Consider the following 22,628-nt stretch of genomic DNA (forward strand, 5'->3'; position numbering starts at 1 on the left):
CTTTTTTCCACTACAGAGTGTCAAACTGATACCAGTAACCAGATGAGATCTAGCTGTATTTTGTCTCAATTGTATCAACATTTTCCAATAACCACAGAAAAATGTGGGTTTGACATTTGCAAAGCCTTCTTCATGGCTGAAAAATACCATTAGTGCATTTATCTTAATAAACACAGAGGCCTAACTTCCTGTATCTGTGCTGACCAATGAGCCTCCAGCTCACACCAGAAGGTCCCTAAATGCATGACTTTGCAGTATTAAATCTTTTTCTCATTGTGATGATTTCTGTTGACAGTCATGTCATTCTTCCTATCTCATAGGCGGATTCTCCTCTATATTAATAATACCTCCTAACTCTCTGTTATCTGCAAATTTCATGAGCACAAACTGGATTTTGTATTAGGGTCACTAATGTGAAATGTTAAAGAGAATCAGTCCAAAGATGAATCTTTGAAAAATACCATAAATAAATTCCATATGTTTTTACAACCTCTCTTTCAAAATACTTCAGTATAAGTATTTAGACAGTTGTTAATTCCAAATCCTGTCCTCTTCTGCTTAAACAATGATTTCTGTGAACAGTTTCAAATGTTTTGTTTAAATTCATATGTATCGGGTCCACTGCACTGCACTTTTTAAAGAAATCCCTTATCCTTTCAAAAAAAGATGAGGTTTGTCTGACATGATCTACTTTTGATAAAACCATCTCACGTTTTATCCCATTTTCTATTTACCTCTATTTACATGATCTTGATTGCTCCTTCCTGTCAAACATTTTCTAAGACCTTGCACAACATCATGGTCAAAACAACAATCCTGTAGCTTTTCCCTCTCTTTTTAAAAGTAAACAATTTTTGATACATGCCAATCACATTGTACCATCCCAAAATTGAAAGATTAATTAAAAATCCTTGCTAGTGGAGTTGCAATTTCAAGTGCCAGTTCTTTCTAGCACATAATACAGGTTTCCTGTTTTCTCAGGTAAGAATTCTAAATCTATATTCTTCCACACTGATGATAGTAATTTCTATTACCCTTTCATTATTCTTGTTGAGTATACTATCCTTATCCTTTGAATATCATTATCTTTATTCTCCATCTAATTCTCAAATCATGAAGACCAAACTTCTACCTTACAAAACCTCTTTTCATATTTAAATACAGAAGGTCACCAAACCAACAGAATACACGTCCTATATTAGCGATGTGGTTAATGGGATATAAGAAATGGTCAACACAGTATAAAAGAGTATGAAGGAAACTCCATGAACATCATTTGGCTCAGTGATATTAGAAGAGTATTACTGAAATCAGGAAAACATTCACTAGAAGGTATAATTCCACCACTACTTCCTACTAGAGGCACCAAGATTATTGCAATTTTTCCATTCGGTGTGAAGAAAAAGCTATTACACTGATTTCATTCCTTATTTCATGAAAGGAGGATGAGAAGAAAGATGTTGCAGAGGGAAATGAACATCCAAGTTTTATGCAATGAAATTTTATCAAACAAAAAAAGTATATACTTTGTAAAATGCAAGTTCATAGTCTGTAAACAGAAGAACACATGGATTCACTGCCTTGCTGTATTTGCTTCTAAGTCTGTATTGTTTACTTTTTACTATTACTATTCTACGAGAGAAGCCCATTTAGGTTCTTCCTGAGGCAGCATATATCAGAAAAAAACCCACCCCTATGCTATTATATGCATCTAAGAACAAGGAGAAATCACTAAAATTAAGTTCTTATTCTCTTTTTATTCAGACAGTTATGACATTTCCTCTATCTGCCTTTTCAGCCCACAGAAATATGAAATAAAATGTAGAGTTCTCACAGCTCTTCAATCATAGTTTTCAGTCATCCCTGAGACAGGAAAACCATGTACGAAATTTGTAGAAATTGCATCTCTTTCCTTTCATTCCAGCATCTCCAGACTCCCATCAAGCTCTGCTCAGCCAACCTAGTATGCTTGGACAAACAATGCGACTGATCAATCTGACAATTAGTTAAACATAATACCCTTTAAGATTTCTTCCAAGTTAACCTACAGAATGACAAAGGAAATGAAAAATTGGATCTAAATAATTCTTTTGAAAGCAGAAACAGTCCCTAAAAGAGGTATTTTTCTTCCACAATATTTTTAAAGCACTCTATAGCCATCTCAGAGACATCTGCCTTTAGGATACTCTTTTCCTATTTAACTGCCTTGGCCTCTTATTCCCCTTCAGTCTCACTGTTCCCATTAAAGGGTCACAGATGTTGCAGATACAAGCATTCACAAGCTTGTAGTAGTTTTGTTCATGTGTATTCATTAGAATAAGTTTATAATTGCACGATCACATAATATTTCCACAGTACTATTCCACTGCTCTACCCAGGCACTGCCTTTTACACATTATCCATTTTCCACATGACTTCCAACATCTAAGAACATGTAATTGGACTATTTCATAGTGCACAGATAAAACAGTTTGGAGAAAATTTGCCCAGGAAGCCTGCATTCTGGTTTTCCCTTTTCTGAATGGATGACTTAGAACTTTAAAATTCTCTTGATACATTTTTATTAGTAAAATGGGGTTTTTCCCTATAAATTCATAGGTCAGAAAAGACTTTAAAATCCTTTAGTGGGCTCTCTGGCATATCACAGTTTATTAAATTTCATTTCATACCGAGGCTACTAACTTATTTTTCACAAATGCATGTAAAAAAAACACAGTCCTGTTTTGAATTGAAGGTTATTCATATTTCTTCAGAGAAACTCTCAAATCTTCATCTTAGGAGATAAAGAAACTCCATCTTCCTCTGTAGTTTACTCCATCACTGTTAAAAAATTTTGACTTTTGTTTCTAATGTGAATTTATTTGGATACAGGTTCCAGCACAAAAGGATGCTATTGTACTATGTCTATCTTCCCTAAAATGAATAGCCCTTTAGAATGTTGGATTTTCTCTACAGGAAAGCATTTATTCATTGTAATCAAATAAATTCTGAATAATTTCTCTCTCCTTCTCTCTTAAAAAAAAATGAACTAAGCAGACTGGGCTCTTCAGTTGTCAAACTACCATGTAATTCTCCGCAATTATTTCTGTGGCTCTCTATCCACTCAAAATGCTTACCGTTCTTTTTAAAGTGCAAGCTGCATAGTTATTCAGGATTCCAGTGCCAATTCCATATCCAATATTTGGTCCATTTCCTATTCAAATTACCTATTTTTGCCAAATCATTACAGTAGGAACCCATGTTGAGTCATTTGTCCACTACGACCTTGGAATCTTTTCAGAATCAGTTTCCAGGAAACAATTCCTCTTCTTGTAGATGAACAGACAGTATATTTTCTGCCCCTAAATATGCTGCTTTTGGCAGTGTTAAAATATAACATTATTTGAATGGGCATAGCTCAATCAACCAGTCCAAGTGGTCCTCTAAGACTGCCCTGGCTTCACTGAGTATTTACTATTTCTCCTATTTTTATATTATCCACAAATGTAACAAATACATTTAGTACCATTTATTTATTAAAATAATGGGGAAAATAGTGAATAGCATTAGCCTTTCACTAGCCTACTGACAACATTAGTATAAAGTAAAACTCCATTCATGATGACTCCCTGTTAACAACTATTTTTTGTGTTCCAAGTTCTTCAACCAGAGCAGCATGTGCCTCGTTAACACTGTGTAAGGTTCATTTTTGAATTAGGGTCTTTTTTGTTAGGCCCAATTCAACTAGTTGCAAGAATATAAATTAGTACAAATTAGTATAATAAGTATATTATACAACAAGTATAATTAGTTACTATAAATTAGTAACATATAAATGTCAATAAGACTGACTAGACTGATTTTCCGTAAGTCTACTTTGACTAGTGTTCATTATATTTCTATTATTTAATTTTTCTTTTTTTTTTTTAATAAATTATTAATAACTTTCCATTGTATTGGCTTGGATTGATGCCAGGCTAACAGATCTATAATTACTTGGGACAGTCTGCTTACCTTATAGAATGCAAGCATAACCTTATTGCTCTTCCATTTCATGGAATAAATAATTAATTAAGGGTGAATGCAAATTCCATCATATGGACCTATGTTGATCTCTATAATAATAGGGTTCTAATCTTTCAAATCATAGTACATGACACTGTCAGAGTCAGACTGAAGTAATAAAATCACCAGTATAAATGAAGTACAGGTCAGAGCACAGAAGTGAATAAGATGCACTTTGCTAGTAGATATCAGATATATTTTATGATAGCAAAAGAACACCAGAACTCAGGTTTAATTACATGTTCTGCTAATTAAAGAATTTCTTTTCCTCCTTTTCTGTTTACCGATCCTAGCTGAAGCTGTGCTTCTCATGTCCTGACAAATATTGTACCCCTACCTGACCCATGACTTCCTTTCCTCCTCATTTCTTTCTAAGTCAGGTAACTTGCTTTCTCTCTCCTCCATTCCCCCTCGTAGCAAGAAGCAGCAGCTTTAAGATACAAGGAAAAAGGTCTTGCCAGTTTCCTCTCTGGTACCATGACACTCCAGAGTGACAACATCTGGAAAAGCAATGGTCCATGCTAGTCTGTTCAGGGATTTTTTGGAAATGGCCCATTTTTGCTCCCTTTAGAAAGGAGATCCATCAGGGTGAAGAAAGATCAGTAGAGACAGAGAATGCTCAGAGTATTTGGCAGCTGGATTCTGACAAGCCATTCCAGAATATTTAAAAACTGTTTTTCAGAGATTAATTGTTTAACCAAATAAATCTGAATCACCAGAGACACATACTGAGCTTGCTGAACAAAACTGTATATATTTTGCAAAACTGACATCTATCAGAATTTGAGTATCTACACACTGTGATTAAACTCCCAAATTTTACTACTTTGACATAAACTGTGGCATAACTTCTTCCCATATATGTCACGTACAAAGCCTGTTAGTGTTAAAAGAAGGAAGAGAAGTAGGCTTAGAACCTACCTATCACATTTCTCCTACTTTCTCTTAATTTAGACCAAAATCCAGCATTTGTATGAATAATCAATGATGCTGGCTAAATAACATTTCAAGTTATAAAAACCCTAATAATAATCAAAGAACATTTTTTTCTCCCTGTGCAGTTCTAGCTGTTAAGTAGATGTGCCATTTTTTTCAGTGTGACTTTGGCTGGAGACTTGCATGTTCATAAACTTTCTACCCCAAAACCACAATGTAATAGCTTTTGTAAATGTAACATCTCTGTAAAACAAAACCAGCAAAGTCTGTTGTGTTTTGACCACAGCTCACTTTGGGCTCAATAAAAATTTGAAAACCTGTGTTGTTTCTTATGAAAGTATTGAGATATTTTAGATCTGATTTCTTTTGACAAAAACATGACATAATAGTGCTTGGATGCTGCAAAATGGACTTATAGGTGTGTTTAGGTCATTTTATGAAATGCAAGTCCTTATCTTACTGTAAATGAAAATCACGTCATAAATTTCCACAGAGTTCCTCTGAATGGTGTTGGGAAGGTGAAGCATCAATCCTTTTAATCAAGCCAACATGAGATAGATGGTTGCAGGAAAGTATTTGAACTCCCAAAATATGCCATATGATGTGTTAGATGCTACATTATTTCACAATTATATTTTCAATGTTTATTGAACAGCTACCATAGAAATGTTTAAAGTGATTTTTAATGTAAATAGCTTCATTTTCTTTATTTGCATCATTAGAACAAATTAAAAGATCCCTTCTCTGCTTTTCTTTTGAACTGGTAGGCAATATCTATACCAACCTGGACACAATATTCTTTGCTTTTCTTTTCAGACACAAAATCAATAGCATTAAATAGGAACTTGTTTTTCTCTATGGATACTTGTATCCGTTACTGAATCATTTCTCATGTGCAACGAACCATCTTCTTTAATGTCAAAGTTGATTCTTTTAGTTGTTCTTTTAATTTTTTTCCTCTGTCTCTTCACTTGCAGTATCTAATATGAAACTACAAATTTAAATCTGTCTGAATGAGAGTATTCAGGGCAAAGTGCTTCAATCACTTTCAAACTGCTCATTTTGTGCTACACTGAAGCTGATGTTTGTAGAAGAAAAGAAGGTTGCAACTTTCTATCAAGTTCAAGTCTTTGCCTGAGTTTCTTTCTTTTCTTCTTTTTTTTTTTTTAAGGTGCAGTCACCAATTGATCTGTCATATTGTGGTTTTCAAAGATGAACTGAGAATGCTCTGAAAGGAGTTTGCAGCTGAAGAGATGCTGGAAGACCTAGAGAAGGGAATTACATTTTCATTTGGATAACTTTCAATGACACTGAAGATGTCTCACTTGGAAGATCATCAAACCCATGTTTTCTCTTCCACTTCAACAGACAAAGCTTCATTCATTTGATGTGGAGACTCTGAAGAAACTAATTTTCTTTTTGAAATAAGTGTGAATTCTTTTTATCTTGTGATTTAACAACTCTTGACAATGCTTACATTTCACTTCAGAAAAAATGTGCTGTTTTCATAACTTCAGTCTTTCCAATCATCTTTTGCCACTAAGTCTTTTAGTGTTCCCTTTCTCAACCCAGGTTAATATACATGGAATTTTAATAATAACTACTTCTAAGTTACCTATTTGTTGCATTATTAAAAAACTTTCCCATTACTAAAAATACCATAAAAATGACCACTTCTTGAATTTAACACTGTAAAGAATGGAAATAAGATGTGCTAATCATGTTCTTTGATGATTTATCTTCCATTAATTTCTAGCAGATCAAATCCATCCTTGATTACACGATGCTCTTACCTATTTTATCCTTCACTATATCTAACACTTGGCTCCATCTCTGTTCTCTTGTAGTTAAGAATATCATGAATTCCAGCCATAAGGCTTCCAGTTCTGTACAAAGTAAAAGCATTTTATGGTTTTATAATACATATTTGACAAAGATTTCATGTACAAAATGGAGACAGAAATTAAAGTGAAACAAGACCTAACTTCTGGAAAAGTATATTATTTGGTAGTTTCTTTTCTACAAAGAAATCCTGATTTTTCAAGTCACCGGGGGTCTGAAACTAGTTTTTACTAAACAATTCACATACACTGTTTTGTGACTTACCACCATGTTACTGGGCTATAAGAATAATGCTCCAAGTTCTCATTTTGTAAGCAGAGTGGTACTAAGGCCTTGTGAGAAGGTCCCTTTGGTGAGAAGATGCTTTATATGGACATTGCAGTTTCTACCTGAACCACAGATATGACTTTCAGAATTTTGTTAGGTGGAGCCAAAAATTTCTGACTAAATTAGAAGTCAATTTGAAGATCCCAATATAATATTTTAAAAAGCTTGTGAAGGAAAAACAAGTGAAAAGGAAAAATGAAGATGTCTTACAGATGATGGTGACTTTTGCTGTGAAAACATGGAAGTTATTTTTGGTTTAAATATCTAATAGATTTAGATATTTAGTTTAGTCTAATGGTTTTGCCCCCAACTTTACATGAATACAGAGAAATTCTTTCCAACATTTGTATTACAAAAATCAGAACACCTGTTTCCTTTTTAACAAAATGTGACTGAAATGAATATTAGTGAAAAGTCTTTGGTTGCCACCACTGTTGTCTAAACTGTATGCCACATACACAAGATTGGAGCAGCCAAGGTTGGAGGAGGGCAAACTTCTGATATAAGATCATAGAATCATAGAATAGAATCAACCAGGTTGGAAAAGACCTCTGAGATCATGAAGTCCAACCCTTCATCCAACACCGCCGTGGTTACTAGACCATGGCACTAAGTGCCACATCCAGTCTCATCTTAAAAGCCTCCAAGGATGGTGAATCCACCACCTCCCTGGGCAGCCCATTCCAATGGCTGATTACTCTCTCTGTAAAAAATTTCTTCCTAATATCCAACCTAAACTTCTCCTGGCAGAGCTTAAGACCATGCCCTCTTGTCTTGCTGATAGTTGCCTGGGAGAAGAGACCAACCCCCACCTGGCTACAACCTCCTCACAGGTAGCTGTAGAGAGTGATGAGGTCTCCCTTGAGCCTCTCCAGGCTGAACAACCCCAGCTCCCTCAGCCTCTCCTCATAGGACTTGTGCTCCAGTCCCTTCACCAGCCTCGTTGCTCTTCTCTGGACCTGCTCCAGCACCTCAATATCCTTCCTGAACTGAGGGGCCCAGAACTGGACACAGTACTCCAGGTGTGGCCTCACCAGCGCTGAGTACAGGGGAAGAATCACTTCCCTGGTCCTGCTGGCCACACTGTTCTTGATACAGGCCAGGATGCCATTGGCCTTCTTGGCCACCTGGGCACACTGCTGGCTCATGTTCAGCTTCCTGTCAATCCAAACTCCCAGGTCCCTTTCTGCCTGGCTGCTCTCCAGCCACTCTGTCCCCAGCCTGTAGAGCTGCCTGGGGTTGTTGTGGCCAAAGTGCAGGACCCGGCACTGGCCTTGTTGAACCTGATCCCACTGGAATCAGATCATCTCTCCAGAGATGTACTCTATCGCCCAGATCTTTTTCTAAAGGACTAACCAGTTATGTTCTATTCCTAGCTGTTAAAGCTGTTTAATTCCACCTAAATATGAAACTTCTAATTTCTTCCTATTGAACTGCATCCAGTTTTCCAGATTGCTTCTCCAATTGGCCAAGACCATTTTAAATTTGAATTCTGTCCTTCAACTTGCTATGGTCAGCCTACTGCCATCTGTAAATGGAATAAACATAATTTGTACTCTATCCCAAACCACTACTGAAAATACCAAATAGTATAAGACACAGGAGAGGTGCTCATTCAAAACAGACAATACATCCCTCCAATTTGACAGTACTGATTCCTTTTGCTATTTTGCTACAGCTAATGATTGTCTGAGTATGCTTTTCTGCCCTAATTTTACCATCATGATGTCCACACCAAGTTTTTCTGCTTTGCTTAGGAAAATGTGGCATGTATACATGACATGTAAAGATGGTCAGAAACCCTGCTGAAGTTAAGACACACAACATCTATTATTGCTCTTCTATTCACAGCTCTATCAGCTCGAAGCAGAAGGAAAACAGATTAGTTTGATGTGGGCTGCTCTCAACAGATTCATTCTGTTTGTTAGTTATTTCTTTGCCATCTTCCAGATGTTTACATATAACTGCTTTGATTATTTGTCCATTTTATTTGTTCTAGCATTTTTTTAGGAATTGAAGTTAAAGTGACTGATGAAAAATACTCTGGCTTCTTCTTTTTTACCCTTTAAGCACTACACTTTTCCTTTTTCAATATCTTGGAACCTTAGTAAGCACCTCCATGTTATCAGAGATGCCTGCTGAAATCTTTAAATAGTTTTGGTCAGTGCTCTAAATAAGCTGGAGTCCATTTTATTAGTCTGCAAGATCGTGGTTCTCTGTTTTTCATAATAATCGTATTACCCAAGTGATTACAGTAGACTTCTTTAGTGAATACTGAAACAAGAAAGGCATTAAATTGATCTAAGACATTACTAGTTTTCTCTCTCAACTGAGTATTGAATAGTTTCTCAGTCTTTCTCTTATTCCTTACAGAATTCAAGTAGAAACTCAATAGTCATAAACTGTAATGTTCTTTATAGAAACAGATTTTTTAAGCTGGTCACTTATAAAAGGTTTCTTGTTTCTCTTAATTATAACTTCTTCTATGCCTTGTTCTTTTTGATTTCTGTCCCCACATACTTATGCGTTCCTTTATACTAATCTTAGTAATCTCACATAATTTTCATTTCCTGTATGACTCTTTCAGGTGTTTGAGGTCAATGTATATGACTTAACCAGATGATTTCTTACTATATACTTGCTATTCTTTCTTTGCATTTGGATCATTAAATTCTGAACAGCATGTTTTTCATCAGGAAGTGCTTAATTCCTTTATTCCTTTAAACTTCTCTTCCATGACATGATCTCATGAGTATCCTGAGTTTGCTGAAGTTCTACTTTCTTGAAATTCTTTCTTTCTTCTGTTTTGCTGTTCTTCCTTCTCTCCTTCAAAAGGATCGTGGATACTTTCATTTCATGTTCACACAAGTTCTCTTCCAACCTCATGTTCTCATCCATATCCTATTTAGCACAAGGCTGCTATTCTGTCCTTTCTAGTTGCTTCCTCTACTTTCTGTATCAAGGCTGTCACAAAATATTTATATATGTATTATGCTCTCTCACAGTAAGCTGTTATATTCCTTTCCAACTGAAGTCTATGTAAACTTTTTTCCCTGTTTTTATGAAGTTCCATGCCTTAGAGGATTTGGCTAGTTTCTCAAAGAAAGCAAAAACACCCCAAAAAACTGCCACCCCACAAAAGCCAAAACTAAACTCAAGCCTTATACAACAGATACTTCTGGCTTGGGATTTCAACAGAAATCTCCATGCTCTCATAATAGGTGCACGTATCCTCTTTCTTGACAAACCACCATGTGTGCCCTTGTATTTTAGTCAAATGAGCCATTATGTTTGTTGAGATGGATTTTCGTAGTAAGAATCCCAGCTTTTTTTTACCGTTTTCTATTCCTGATTTCTATGTTCGAAGAGACATTTCTAGATTTGAAAGGAGAGCAGATCATTCAAGCTTCAGATTGCCTGCTTAACCTATCATCAAAGGAAAAAACACCCATTCTCATGGAACTGTTTACATTAATATTTTTCAATAAAAACCCAAAACTTCTTCCAATATGCATTCATCATTTGGGTTTTTTTCTGCTGACTCTCAGTCTGAGATTTGAATTTTACCTCTATATATTATAAGAGGAAGAAAATGGCACCTATAGTCTAGATTTAGGAGCACTTGCTATATACAGAGGATAAATGGGAGAAATATTTGGCCTTAAAACTGGAAAATCGGTTAGAAATCACAAGTTATCTTCTCACTCTTCTACTTATGCAGGTTTTTTGTTTACTAAGAAGAACATGCACTTTTCATGTGCTTCAAATAAAGTATGTGTATAATCCTCATTAAAACAAGAGAGTTACAGCATGAAGCCACATTAATGGCTTGAAATAAACTCTAAGAGTAAAAACTGTTTTTCTGGTGGTGACGCTGCCCTGGTGTGTGAACTTGGGCAACTCATTTATCTGTCCTTTAATTTTTGGTTCCCCAGCCACAAAATGACTATGACAAGACTTCTCAAATTTGTGAGGTGTTTGTCTTAGAGAATATTTATAAACCCATAAAGGTCCCTAAATGATAAATGCTACAGAAAATGAAGGATTATTATTAATGGTGCCCACTCGGAATCATGCTTGTATCTTAGTGATAACTTTATCCCTAAAAATCACTACAAGAAGATTTAAAAGCTTACAGAAAATGCTGAAATGAGGCAAATTTTCTCTCATCTCTGTAGAGCAGCAGCACTAAGAGCTCTAGCACATATCTGTCATCTGGAGGCCAAGCAGGCCTTCCACGATTCCAGGAAATCAATTCCAAAGACTGTAGACTGTCAGTTGCTTGTAGACTGGAGGCCATACAGGCAGCAGATTAAACTGTATGAGAAAACTGTAGCAGGCTCTAGACTGCATGTTATGGGGACCCTCAATGACCTTTCGAAGACTTGGGAAACAAGCATTGAAATTACCAATGGGCCCTTTTGTAGCACCAAAACCGCATACTGAACTTCTCTTACTCATCAGACAGGGTCATTCACAACTGAGCTATTTCTGAAGAGGAAGAACAAACCAGAAAATGTAATCACCATCTTTTCTTCTTGCAGAAAACGTACAAGAATATCAGAGCTGCATTATCTGTATGACAAGAAAAAAAGAAAAAAAAGAAAAAGAACTTGGTAGCTCTGAAGGCCGCAGTCTCTAGCTACATTTAATGGGGCTACTATTCCTGAATCTTTAATCCCAATACCCAAAATACTGGCCAAAAGGATTGCTGATGCAGAAGGCTGATTCAGACAAGTAACAGTTTCAGTTTTGTTGTTTTATTCAGACTCTCTTAACCACCCCCTGGTTTTTAGGCTTCATTTTTTCTAGAGTAGACCCTGACAGTTCAAACTGATAATGTGACTCTTTCAGTGCTGCTGACTTGGGAGTTCATGCTATATATAATGTGCAACTCTCCTCTATTTTGGATTGTGGTTGTGCTTCTTTGAATAGCTCCTTTACATTCACTATGACACCTAAATATGACTTTTTCCTTTCCTAAAAGATCATATGGAATCATATCCCAAGCTGGCCATAACTTATTGAGTTTTGTATTTAGTTCCAAAGCAGCTTTTAGGGCATCAGACTAAGCGAGTTCTTGGTCTGACAGCAAGGTTGTACAACCTCTGTAAGGCACATGATCAGAGAGGGAAGTAGTGAATAGGAACTGCCCTTACCATTCTCATGTTTTGTTGACTCTGCCACAGACTTCCTATATGACCTTGACCAAGTTTTTAAATCTATTTCCCAATTCCCTGTGGGCTATTCTGGGGTAATAATTCCCCATGTCAGAAGCAGCTGAGTATAAATTTATTGCTAAATGTCTTTTATGCTAAGATTTCTAAGTAATATAGTCTTTCAAAGAAAATTATCTTTTTGCTAAAGGAGCAATTGCTCTACTGATTATAAACTAACCTTGTTTATATTTTTAACTTTGCTTTATCAGAGATCTTGTTCTGATATATATTTATGTTGTACCTTATGCTTTCATTCACATATCAGTATTTTTCTGCCACTTAGATATTTTTACAAACGTCTTGATCAGCTATAGCACTTTTGGTGCTAGGCACTGTAGAATTAGACCACCTATGTTCTGGGGAGGAAAGCTGGGGAAAAAGGTACAGAAGAGCAATCCCTGCACACACACAAAAAGGAAATCTATGGGCTAAATGACTGAAGAATGGAATGAAAGGCATATGAATATAAAGAGCAGACTTTCAAAGACTGTTTTAGCCACAGGCCTTTTCATGTCAAATATCTGTTGCATCCAAGCTGTGAAAAGCAAAGCAGGAATTTCTAGGATCGATTTTCATCCCTTTGACTCATCTCTTTCCTTTGCCCATTTGCTCTCGTAAGACAGGTCCAGAGTGTGCAACAGGAAACCAAGCAAAAACAATACAAGAAAAACGCATTTTAATTTTAGCCACACAGCTGCTTCTGGGTTCTTTAAATACACTCCTCTCTAAGTGCTTCCATACACCAAGATATACAAGCTCTCTAGACAGGCTGAGTCTCAACTGCAAACTCATTCCACAACTAATCTCTGTCTGGCATTGTTACAGCGATCAAACTAAGTTGGTCAAATGCCCAGCTGGGGCAAACTCAGTTCTTGTCCAAGGGCTCTCTGTTATGTGGCTTGAAATGATGAGCTGCAGTCTCCAAGTTCTTTGGGCAGGGACAAGTTTTCAGATAGGGATTAAAAACAGCCTCTCTTTTTCGTTATTCTCTCTCTCTGCACATTAATACACAGCATAAGAAACCAAAAATATCCTTTGAAGGCATGCCTGTGAGTGACACTATGCCCTAGTATAATGTGACAGGTGACCTATTCTCCTTGTGCCAGGCTGCATGTAGGCTTGCTGTCTGGAAAACTATGTGGGGAATTTAAGGACTACCAGAAGAAAAATGGGAAATCTAAAAGCTCAGTCACATACTCAGTTCTTCATCTTGAGTTGTTTTTTCCCTTTGGCTTTTGAAGGTGAAACCTAAGCCACTCCTGAATTCCAGAGGTTTTTTACTGCCATCATGTGGAGACTGTCCTTAAAAAAATGAAAAACTGTCTTCCCTGACTGGATATGATTTTTCCTGCCCCTGGCAAAACTGAAAGAATCTAATTCGGTCTTACATCTACACAGGGCTAGTCCTGGAGCCACAAATGCCACAACATCTGCTAAATATTCTACCATCCTTAGCACACTTTGCTTTTGCCCTACTGAAGCAGTGAGACAAGAGTGTGACAGCCTGGGTATGCTTGTAATTTCTGATATTCCAGATTCTGATAGGTTTCTTTCTTGGGTCTTCAGGAACGTACAAGCATTTAATATCAATGCTATTTCTTTCCATGCAGTAATGCTACAAAGCAAAACAATATTACAGTAGGGTATCACAAATCCAATTACAAAAAAATATATTGGGATCAGAAATAAAAATTTTCAGGCATTCCTATTCCCACTACGCAATCCTCCATTTTATCTGACCACCGTAACAATTGCACTTGAGAAATTTGATAAAAACATTAAAACTGTTCCAGAAGGTTGGAAATTTAGAGGACTATATTCCAAGATTTCAAAAGTTTTGACCAAAACCAATGACTACATTTCAATTAAAAAAAACCCAAAACAACATGGATCACCACATTTTATTTCTATTTTATTCCTACGTCGCTTATTTTTAGTTTTGTAGTGCACTGATTAACATCATATTTACTAATAAACTATACAATTTTTCAGTCAGCTGTTCAGCAGTATTGACAGATTTTCCTTAAAGGTTTCCCTTTTGTTAAATCAATATAATCTGGAAGATAATTACTGTCAGAACATTTCATAGAAACTCCATTATTTTCCCAAAGACACGCAAACAAGTGGCCCCATTTTCAAGAGCGGTGAGCCTCCAGTAGCAGAAAGCAGACATGCACACAGATTAGGAATCCAATTGGTATCTTCTGTCTATTCTGCTATATCACTTGAAATAAAATCTGGTTTTTAGTTTCTCCGTGACCAGAGGTAGCAAACAGTAATTATGGACCTCAGCAAGGCCCATAAATGACTCTGGAACAAAAGCACATTCTAATTAATACCGACATCCTCTTATACAACAAGACTTCTTCAGAAAAGCTGCTGTACTCAACAAGTTTCAAAAGTTCCTCTGAAGATTTGTGAAGTATTACCACCAGGGCACTGCCTTTTTCTAGTGTCATAAAAACCTGTTCAGATTTGGCTATACTATACACAGCCCACTGTAAAAATCAGCACTTAGCAGCTTTTCCTTGATCTGCTCCTATAAGCCCTCACAATTCCCATAGCATTGGACACAAAGTGTTCAGTTTTTCGCTGTGATAATCAGTGTAGATTTCTAAGTTATAGGTAACATAAATCCTGCCACTATTCCTACAATAGGGGAACATACTTTGCCCTACAAATCAAGAGCCAGTTCTGTATTTGTCTTAAATCATTCTAGCAATTCTGAACATTTCACAAACATATTGTTAAGCTAAGCCTCAGACATTACTAAGAGAAGCCCCCCACACCAGATTAATTCAGCCAGCTAACATAACAAGCCTTCAGGGAAAGCAACTGAGTCACAGCGGCATCTGAGATTCTCGGAAAGCCTACGTCCAGTCTACATCCTTGGCTCATCTATCCATACTGTGAGGCACAGCACATGCCTGTATCAATGTTACCGCATCATATGATCTCTCTAATGACTAGTCTGTAGGAAATGTAATCCTTCTATGTGCAACTAATATGGTTGGTCTTTAATCCTCCATAGCACAGGTCTGTACTGAAGGTTCGAGACTCAAGTTCTCCTCTGCATGAAGTACATTTGTTATCCTTGCATATTAAGTTACAAATTCTTGCCTTTTCATTTGCTTGTCAAAATTATGAAAATAACAGGCCAAAATCCTTACCAAATTAATATTCACAAATACAGCCATGTCAAACATAGTTCCAAAAAGTTAGGAAAATACAGATTTGAGACCACCAATGCATCTTTAATTCTTCTACATTATGCATTTATGCTTCAGGATATCCTTAATTACCTACCGACATCTTAGGGTTTTTCCACCAAACCTGCCATTCAGTTGACTGGCTAAATGGTATTGGGAATAAATCACATAGAGAATTAGGCTCTAGTTCGTAGTACCCCTACCTCATATTTGTTGCCCTTGGTACATAAATAACAGAATCACAGAACATTCTGAGTTGGAAGGGACCCTCGAGGATCATCAAAGTCCAACTCCTGGCACTGTACAAGACAATCCCAAGAATCACACCATGTGCCTAAACAAATAACATTGTTTTAAAGTTATTGTAACTTTATCTAAATTAGATAAAAGCCTATTCATCCTGAAAGAAAAGTCCACAGGCAGTCCTTGATTGGACCATGTTTGTCCTTCCCTATATTCTGTAATCCAAAGAGACACACGACACCCAGTGGTTATTAGAAATAACGCACGTATACAGAAGCCATGTAGAATGTGAAGACGTTTATCACAATTCTCAGGTTCATAAAATTAGGATGAAACTAGAAAAATGAAGATACTGGACAAGTTACAATCCCTAGTAAAGAGTCAGTAGAGATGGTCTTAACAGATTCAACACTCATGACACAAAAAAACTCCCAAAGCCACCACCACCATACAAACAGAAATAATTTTTGAACTTCAGGAAAACATGACATCTAACCTACTTTGAAGCAAACAGTAGCTCTTGCATGACGACAGTGTAAATCCTGTAGATTTCTCCATCAGAAAATAACACTATCATGAGGAAATTTCCCAGAGAGCATTGCATTAAGTAAAGCTATCCTTCTATCCTTCTATACTGTAGCTTCCCACACACTGGAGACTATACTGAAGACAGAGAAGGTGACTGTGCTGGGCAAGTGGGAGAATACAACAGGGTTTGCTGCCATCCAGAGTACTCTGGACTGCTGCAATGCTCTGATGCTGCAAGAGTTAAAAACAGTCACTGGGGCTGCTCTTTTGCACAGCTTCCCCAAATCCTCAGTTGGCCCAAAAGTCTAGGAGCTTCTAAAGGAGGTATTACAACTGCTTTTGTTCTCCTCGAACATAAAACAGTACAGAAGAGTGTAAAGAGTATCAAAAGTGCTTTATTATTGATATGCCATCTCTGCTAATCATTTGTTATTTTTAAATTAACATCATTCTGCCTTCTCTAAAATTGGATACACTTATGGTAAAGATGAAGTCGCAGACAGATACAAGAATATGAAAGATGTGTACTTTGAAAAGGATACATACCTAGATAAAGTTGAAGTGTAGAAGAAAAAAGAGCTATTGCAAAAATACAGAGAAAAATCTTGTTAAGTCAACTGCTGGGTGAAATTCAGTGACCTGTGATAGACTTCAGGTCAGAGCACATGATCACACAACATTTCCTGCTTTGATAATTATTAAATAAGATATTAATTATTAAAAAACCCCACATGTGGAATGTCTTTTCAAACAGATTTGAAGCTGTAATATTGTTTTAATGTCCAACAACACAGCTAACACAAATATAAAACAAAACACCTTTGAGTGCCACTCTGCTGAAAGGTGAAGCAAACACTTCATTCGCATGAATTCATTCTTTTGTTGAAACCAATGAAAATTTGGAGGCATCATTTGAACAATATTCTTCTATTTATGTATTAAAATTACAGAGGCAAATGATAGAAGGAGCAAAGATACCTGTATTAAAATATGATAAATATTAGACTTTGGTTCAGTGAAGTGAGATCAATAAAGCTATTTATTTGTAGACTAACTTAATACAATTTAGTACCTGTTAAATTGTATTTTGTCTGTGGTACCAAAACAAATCAGTAAGTATACGAAAAAAAAGATTGAGTACATGGTGTTTTCAGACCTAGCATTTCCAGTTCTGACAATGCAATATGAAACCACATTATTCTGACCTGGCTATGCTTTACTTTCAAAGTTTGCCAAACATTGCTTTCTACTCCTGTGTTAGGACAAAAGATTCTTTGTCCCATAAGCACTTATGAAGTCCATGCATCAACACCTTTATTAACTGTTCAGTAAGCACACAAGACCTATTATTTAACCACCTATTGGATAAATACTTGCCTTTGTCCCTCTTAAGACATAAAAGATGATTTCTGCATCTTCTCCTGAAAGAAGAGATTCAACACCTTTTTTTAATAAAAGTGTTGAAACACCTGAACTGAATAAACATGCAGTCATACTTCACTCATATTCTTTTCACACTTTTCCTGTTGTATGGCCAGAATAAACAGGGAAGTGAACAAAAAGTTAATACTTATTTGTCAAAACATTCACCTTTAGGATAAACAAATCAACCACTGTACAACATAAGGAGAATGCAAAACATCCTGTTGCCACTGACAGTAGTCACTGAACTCACACAACAAATAAGATCTTGGATCAGTGAAGAGTCAAATGAGAGGAAAAGGAAGAGAAGGGGCAATGACAGAAATATTATTAAAACCACCAAAAAAGGCATATTTTGGAGCAGGAAGAATTCAGATGATAATGCTCAATATAAACCTAAGGTTTAATTCAGCCAAAGTAAAGGAGAATTCAGGTGAAAAGATTTAATTTATTTAGAAAACAGATTTATCTTGACTATCCAAGAAAACTCCTCTATTAAACAGACAGTATTTTGGTTCTCCTACCTGCTGTCCCTTGAATGAAAGCCTGGTATCACATATTCCAAATCTGTTCCAAATCACCTGAACTGAACTGAACTGCAGGTTGTCTGTCCCAAACATAGGCTGCTTGCTCTCTGATGAGCTGTTTTCAGTGAGCACCCACACATACTCCATATCCTGAGAATTCTGTGGAGATCGGTAAGGGTTGTGTCTGGGTATAAGGCAAACAGGACCATGCCTGAGTAAATATGATGATATAACAGCATTCTTAACATGCTATTCCTCAGAACCCAAACCTTCTAAACAGTAAGGGATCCAAATCCAGAGTCCAGATATCACATATCTCACGCCACAGTTTAGATGTAAGTCAGACCCAACTCTGGCATTTAAATACTCAAAAATACATCCTAGGAGTATGTGTCACTAGCATTCTCTCACAGCATTTCAGATTGGTAGGACTGGAATCCATCAGTGTCATATTTTCAAAACGATAGTGTCATTTCATGTAATCGCAGATATTTTTGTTTTGCATTTGACAGGTTATGAGACTAGGTGGAGATTAAAGGTCCTTCTGTTTTTCACTCAGGAATTTATTAGGTCTTGTTGATCTTTTTAATCAGCATGTTTCAGGTTCTTTAACAAGACCATCATAACAATGAAAGTATTTCTTTCATCCATTTCTGTTCAGGGAATTCATTGTGTTTTTGCTTAGCCCTTCCACACAGCCTTTTCAGTTTTCTCTAATGAATGGCTTTTATGTCTGAATGCAAAGTATTCTGACAGATTTCTGGGTGCTGGTAGCATTTATGGAGTTCTCAGAACAAGAATAGCTACTCTAGCTATATTCATTGAACCAGAGGATTTACTTCTTCCTATTTATTTGTCCTTGTTTTATATGCATGGTAACAAAATCTACATATTTCACTACCTCATATTTAGCAACCACATAAATCCTTCACTCATGACAGGAAGAAGTGATTCTTCCCCTGTATGCAGCACTGGTGAGGCCACACCTCAAGCTCTGTGTCCAATTCTGGGCCTCTCAGTTGAAGAAAGATATTGAGGTGCTAGAGCGTGTTCAGAGCCAGGCAACAAATCTGGTGAAGGGTCTGGAGCACAAGTCCTATGAGGAGCAGCTGAGGGAGCTGGGGTTCTTTAACCTGGAGGAGGCTCAGGGGAGACCTTATCACTCTCTACAACTACCTGAAAAGAGGTTGTAGCCAGGTGGGCATCAGTCTCTTCTCGCAGGCAACCAGTGACAGAATGAGAGGAGATAGTCTTATGCTGTGCCAGGGGAGGTTTAGGTGGGACATTAGAAGGAATTTTTTCACAGAAAGGGTGACTAGATATTGGAATGGGCTGCCCAAGGAGGTTGTGGAGTCACCATCACTGGAGATGTTGAAGGAAAGATTGCACAGGGCACTTATTGCCATGGTCTAATTGACAGGGTGGTGTTTGGTCATAGGTTGGAGTCAATGATCTCAGAACCTAATTGATTCTATGATGACTCCTTTTGCCATGTTTCCCCTCTTTGAGACGAGTGTAAAGCTTCTGGACTTCTTTGATGCTGCTTTCCTCATATTTTAAGTGGCTGTCAGCGTTTCATCTCGCATTCATGGAATTCTAAACTTCTGCGTCAAGATCAACCGTACTCATTTGCACAGCATTCGGGAAGTCCCGCATCATCCCAAACTCCTGGCTCAGATGGCGCTGCCCGGCCCCCTCAGAGCTCCAACGCAGGGAGCGACCACCATCGAGCCCCGGCACACCGGCCCCGCTCTGCGCATGCGCGCCTCTTCCGCGGCGGCTCGTCCGGGCGGGGCGTGTCCGGGGCGGATGCGGCGCATGCGCGGCGTGGCGGAGCTGTGGCGGCCCCGCGCCCAGGTGAGGGGCGGCCGAGGGGCCCGGGGGCCGTGCCGGGGTGTGTCGATGCGCTTCGCCGTGTGGCGGGGCGGTGGCCCGCGCCCGGCAGCCACGTGGCTCGGCCCACCTGCGCGGGCTCTCCTCACGCCGAAGGGCTCCGGGGCTCCCCGGGGCCCGGGCCTGGCGTGTGGGCGGAGGGGCGGTCGGGTGGACTCAGCGCGGGGCCGGCCCTGGGCGGCGGCGGGGCGCCTGGTACCTCGGGCGGTGCGCGGCGGAGCTCCCTACCGCCGGGCCGGGGGGCGGCTCTGGTCCGGGCATGGGCAGGAGGGATCGCACGCCCGCGTTTCGGGAGAGCGGCGCTTCTGGTTTGTTTATTCTGGGTTGTGGTTTTGTTGTTTTGGTTTGTTCCATAAGAGAAAAAGATGTGCCAGCCCTTCCCAAAGCTTTCCCTTCATGCAAAGCTGGCAGATGAGGTGTTCTTACTTTTCTTATTTCTATCCTTATGTTTCTAGTTTTGGTTTGGGGTGTTTTGGAAAGGACTAAGTAGTGAGAACATGGATCGAGGACTTAAAGTACGTCTTCCATTCCAGGGATGGCATTTAGGTTGCTCTTACGTAATCGTGTTTGCTCCATACCTGTCAGCAGGCAGGCAGGTGTGTCTGAAAACTGAAAGTAAAGACTATGCAAGTAGCTACTTGAGGAAAATCTCTTCTGCTGGCCATTATTCCCTCGTTCTTGTAGTTATATAGGCAGGCGTCTTACCATTTCAGAATTCATTACTGCAGCTGCCGAGGCTCGAGATTTTGGAGCACAGTTCTAACAACCAGTTGGCAGGACCTTAAGAAGAAACTTGCATTTCAGGGTAAATTGTTCCAGAATGTCTGCTGCAATGTCATTTGAAGCAGCTTGCACTGGATACTGCTGCTGATGGACTGCTAGCCTGACTATGATGCAGACTCCTGAGTTTCTGTTTTTATAATTTAAATACAAAGCTTTAACGTGAGACATAACTTCAGATGGTTACTTTATAAGAAAATAATTTCTACAAATAACATTAGAAGTAATATCTGCACTTCGTTGTGTCAGTTTCCTGTTAGCCAAACTCTCAGTTACCTTCTTTCAGAGAACCTGAAACTTTGTCTTATTAGAAGCTGCCTACTCTCAGGAAGCAGCTGAAGGTTGTGACAAGTAGTAGTATGGGAGGCCATAATGTTACTACATTATTCTGATTTTCATAGCTTTTAGTTTCAGCCTTTCATTCTGGGTGCAGGAAGAAGAGGGCATTTCTAAGGCCATGTCTCCCCTAGGAGTGCACTGCAGGTATGTTACGTGTGGCACTTTTAGCAGTATGGATTTCTTTAGCCCCCAGCATGTTCACTGATAACCTATTTAAGTTTCCTTTCTCTGATGACTTACTTTACTCTTGTGAGTGAATCAGACTGTTAACAAAACCACAGTTTTCCAGATTTAGCTGTATTTGTTGTATGGGCTTCACTTGGCACATCTGTCTTGTTTTGGGATTCAGTCCTTGGGACATGAAAGTTTTTGTAGGATAAATATGGCCTGAGTAACTATAATTCTTGATATAAATCTTGTTTATGAATAGCCTTTAGTTTTTAGTTTATTTTGCTTTTGGGGGCTGAAGAGATGTCTAATACATCAGTTTTCGATCTGTCTTTCATTCTTTCAGTATTTTGAGGTATTTCTCGAAGTCTCTAGTTAGCTCACTGGCAGAATAAAAGGACATACAACTGTCCTACTTGACTCAGAGGGACATTGTTTTAGTTTCAGATAACAACCATACACTTTGTATTTGCTGTTTTATCTTGGTTACTCATGTTGCTGAACTTCATAGATTTAGGCATTACCTTTTTAGCAGATATAGAAATTTGCCAAGTTTTGTGTGTGCAGTAAGGAATTTTTACCTTGTCCAACAGAATTCATAATGGAGTTAGAAATTACTGATGCATTGTGCTCTCCAGGTGAATCTACTCTGGACTTTACTCAGAAATTTTCAATATGAAATGGTCCCACTTCAGGTAATTGAGTAAGACTGACTGCCCTGAAGAAAGGAGCTGAATAAGATGGGTGCATTCTGCCCCTTCAGCTGCATCCATGTCTTCAGTACTTCTAAAATACCTTTGATTAGTTGATGGCATTCAGTAAAGATTTTTTAAAAACTTAAAATACATGTACCATATTTTTATTTCAATTAGTTTATTCCTTCCTATGCCTTTGTTATTTTGGCATCTTTAGCCTATCCTAAAAGATTCAAAACCATGCCTACTACAATATTGTTCTTTTGTAGCTGATGCAGGGGACTGAAAGATTGGCTCATGAAAACTTTCCTGAAACTTGAAAAATCATCTAGAGGCAGGTGTAAAACTTAAGTTCAGAAGAGTCTACAAAGTGTCAGTTGACACAAAGAATTATTGCCTATCTTTTCTACTCTGTAATGTGTTATTAAACATGTGTAGTTTAGAGAGTTTTGCAGG

General features: G+C 38.0%; 1 protein-coding gene across 2 annotated transcripts in view; it reads right to left on the reverse strand.

Moving 5' to 3' along the window:
- Positions 1–19,374, reverse strand: part of ANGEL1 (angel homolog 1) — a 191,838-nt gene extending 172,464 nt beyond the window's left edge. For both annotated transcript variants that reach the window (XM_032691324.1, XM_032691323.1), the window contains exon 1: positions 18,295–19,374. In XM_032691324.1, the coding sequence (XP_032547215.1) occupies positions 18,295–18,444 (150 nt within the window). In that variant the 5' untranslated portion in view covers positions 18,445–19,374. The remainder of the gene's footprint in view (positions 1–18,294) is intronic.
- Between the last annotated feature and the right edge of the window lie 3,254 nt (positions 19,375–22,628).

The sequence above is a fragment of the Chiroxiphia lanceolata genome, chromosome 6, assembly GCF_009829145.1.
Source record: "Chiroxiphia lanceolata isolate bChiLan1 chromosome 6, bChiLan1.pri, whole genome shotgun sequence".
Classification (NCBI taxonomy): Eukaryota; Metazoa; Chordata; class Aves; order Passeriformes; family Pipridae; genus Chiroxiphia; species Chiroxiphia lanceolata.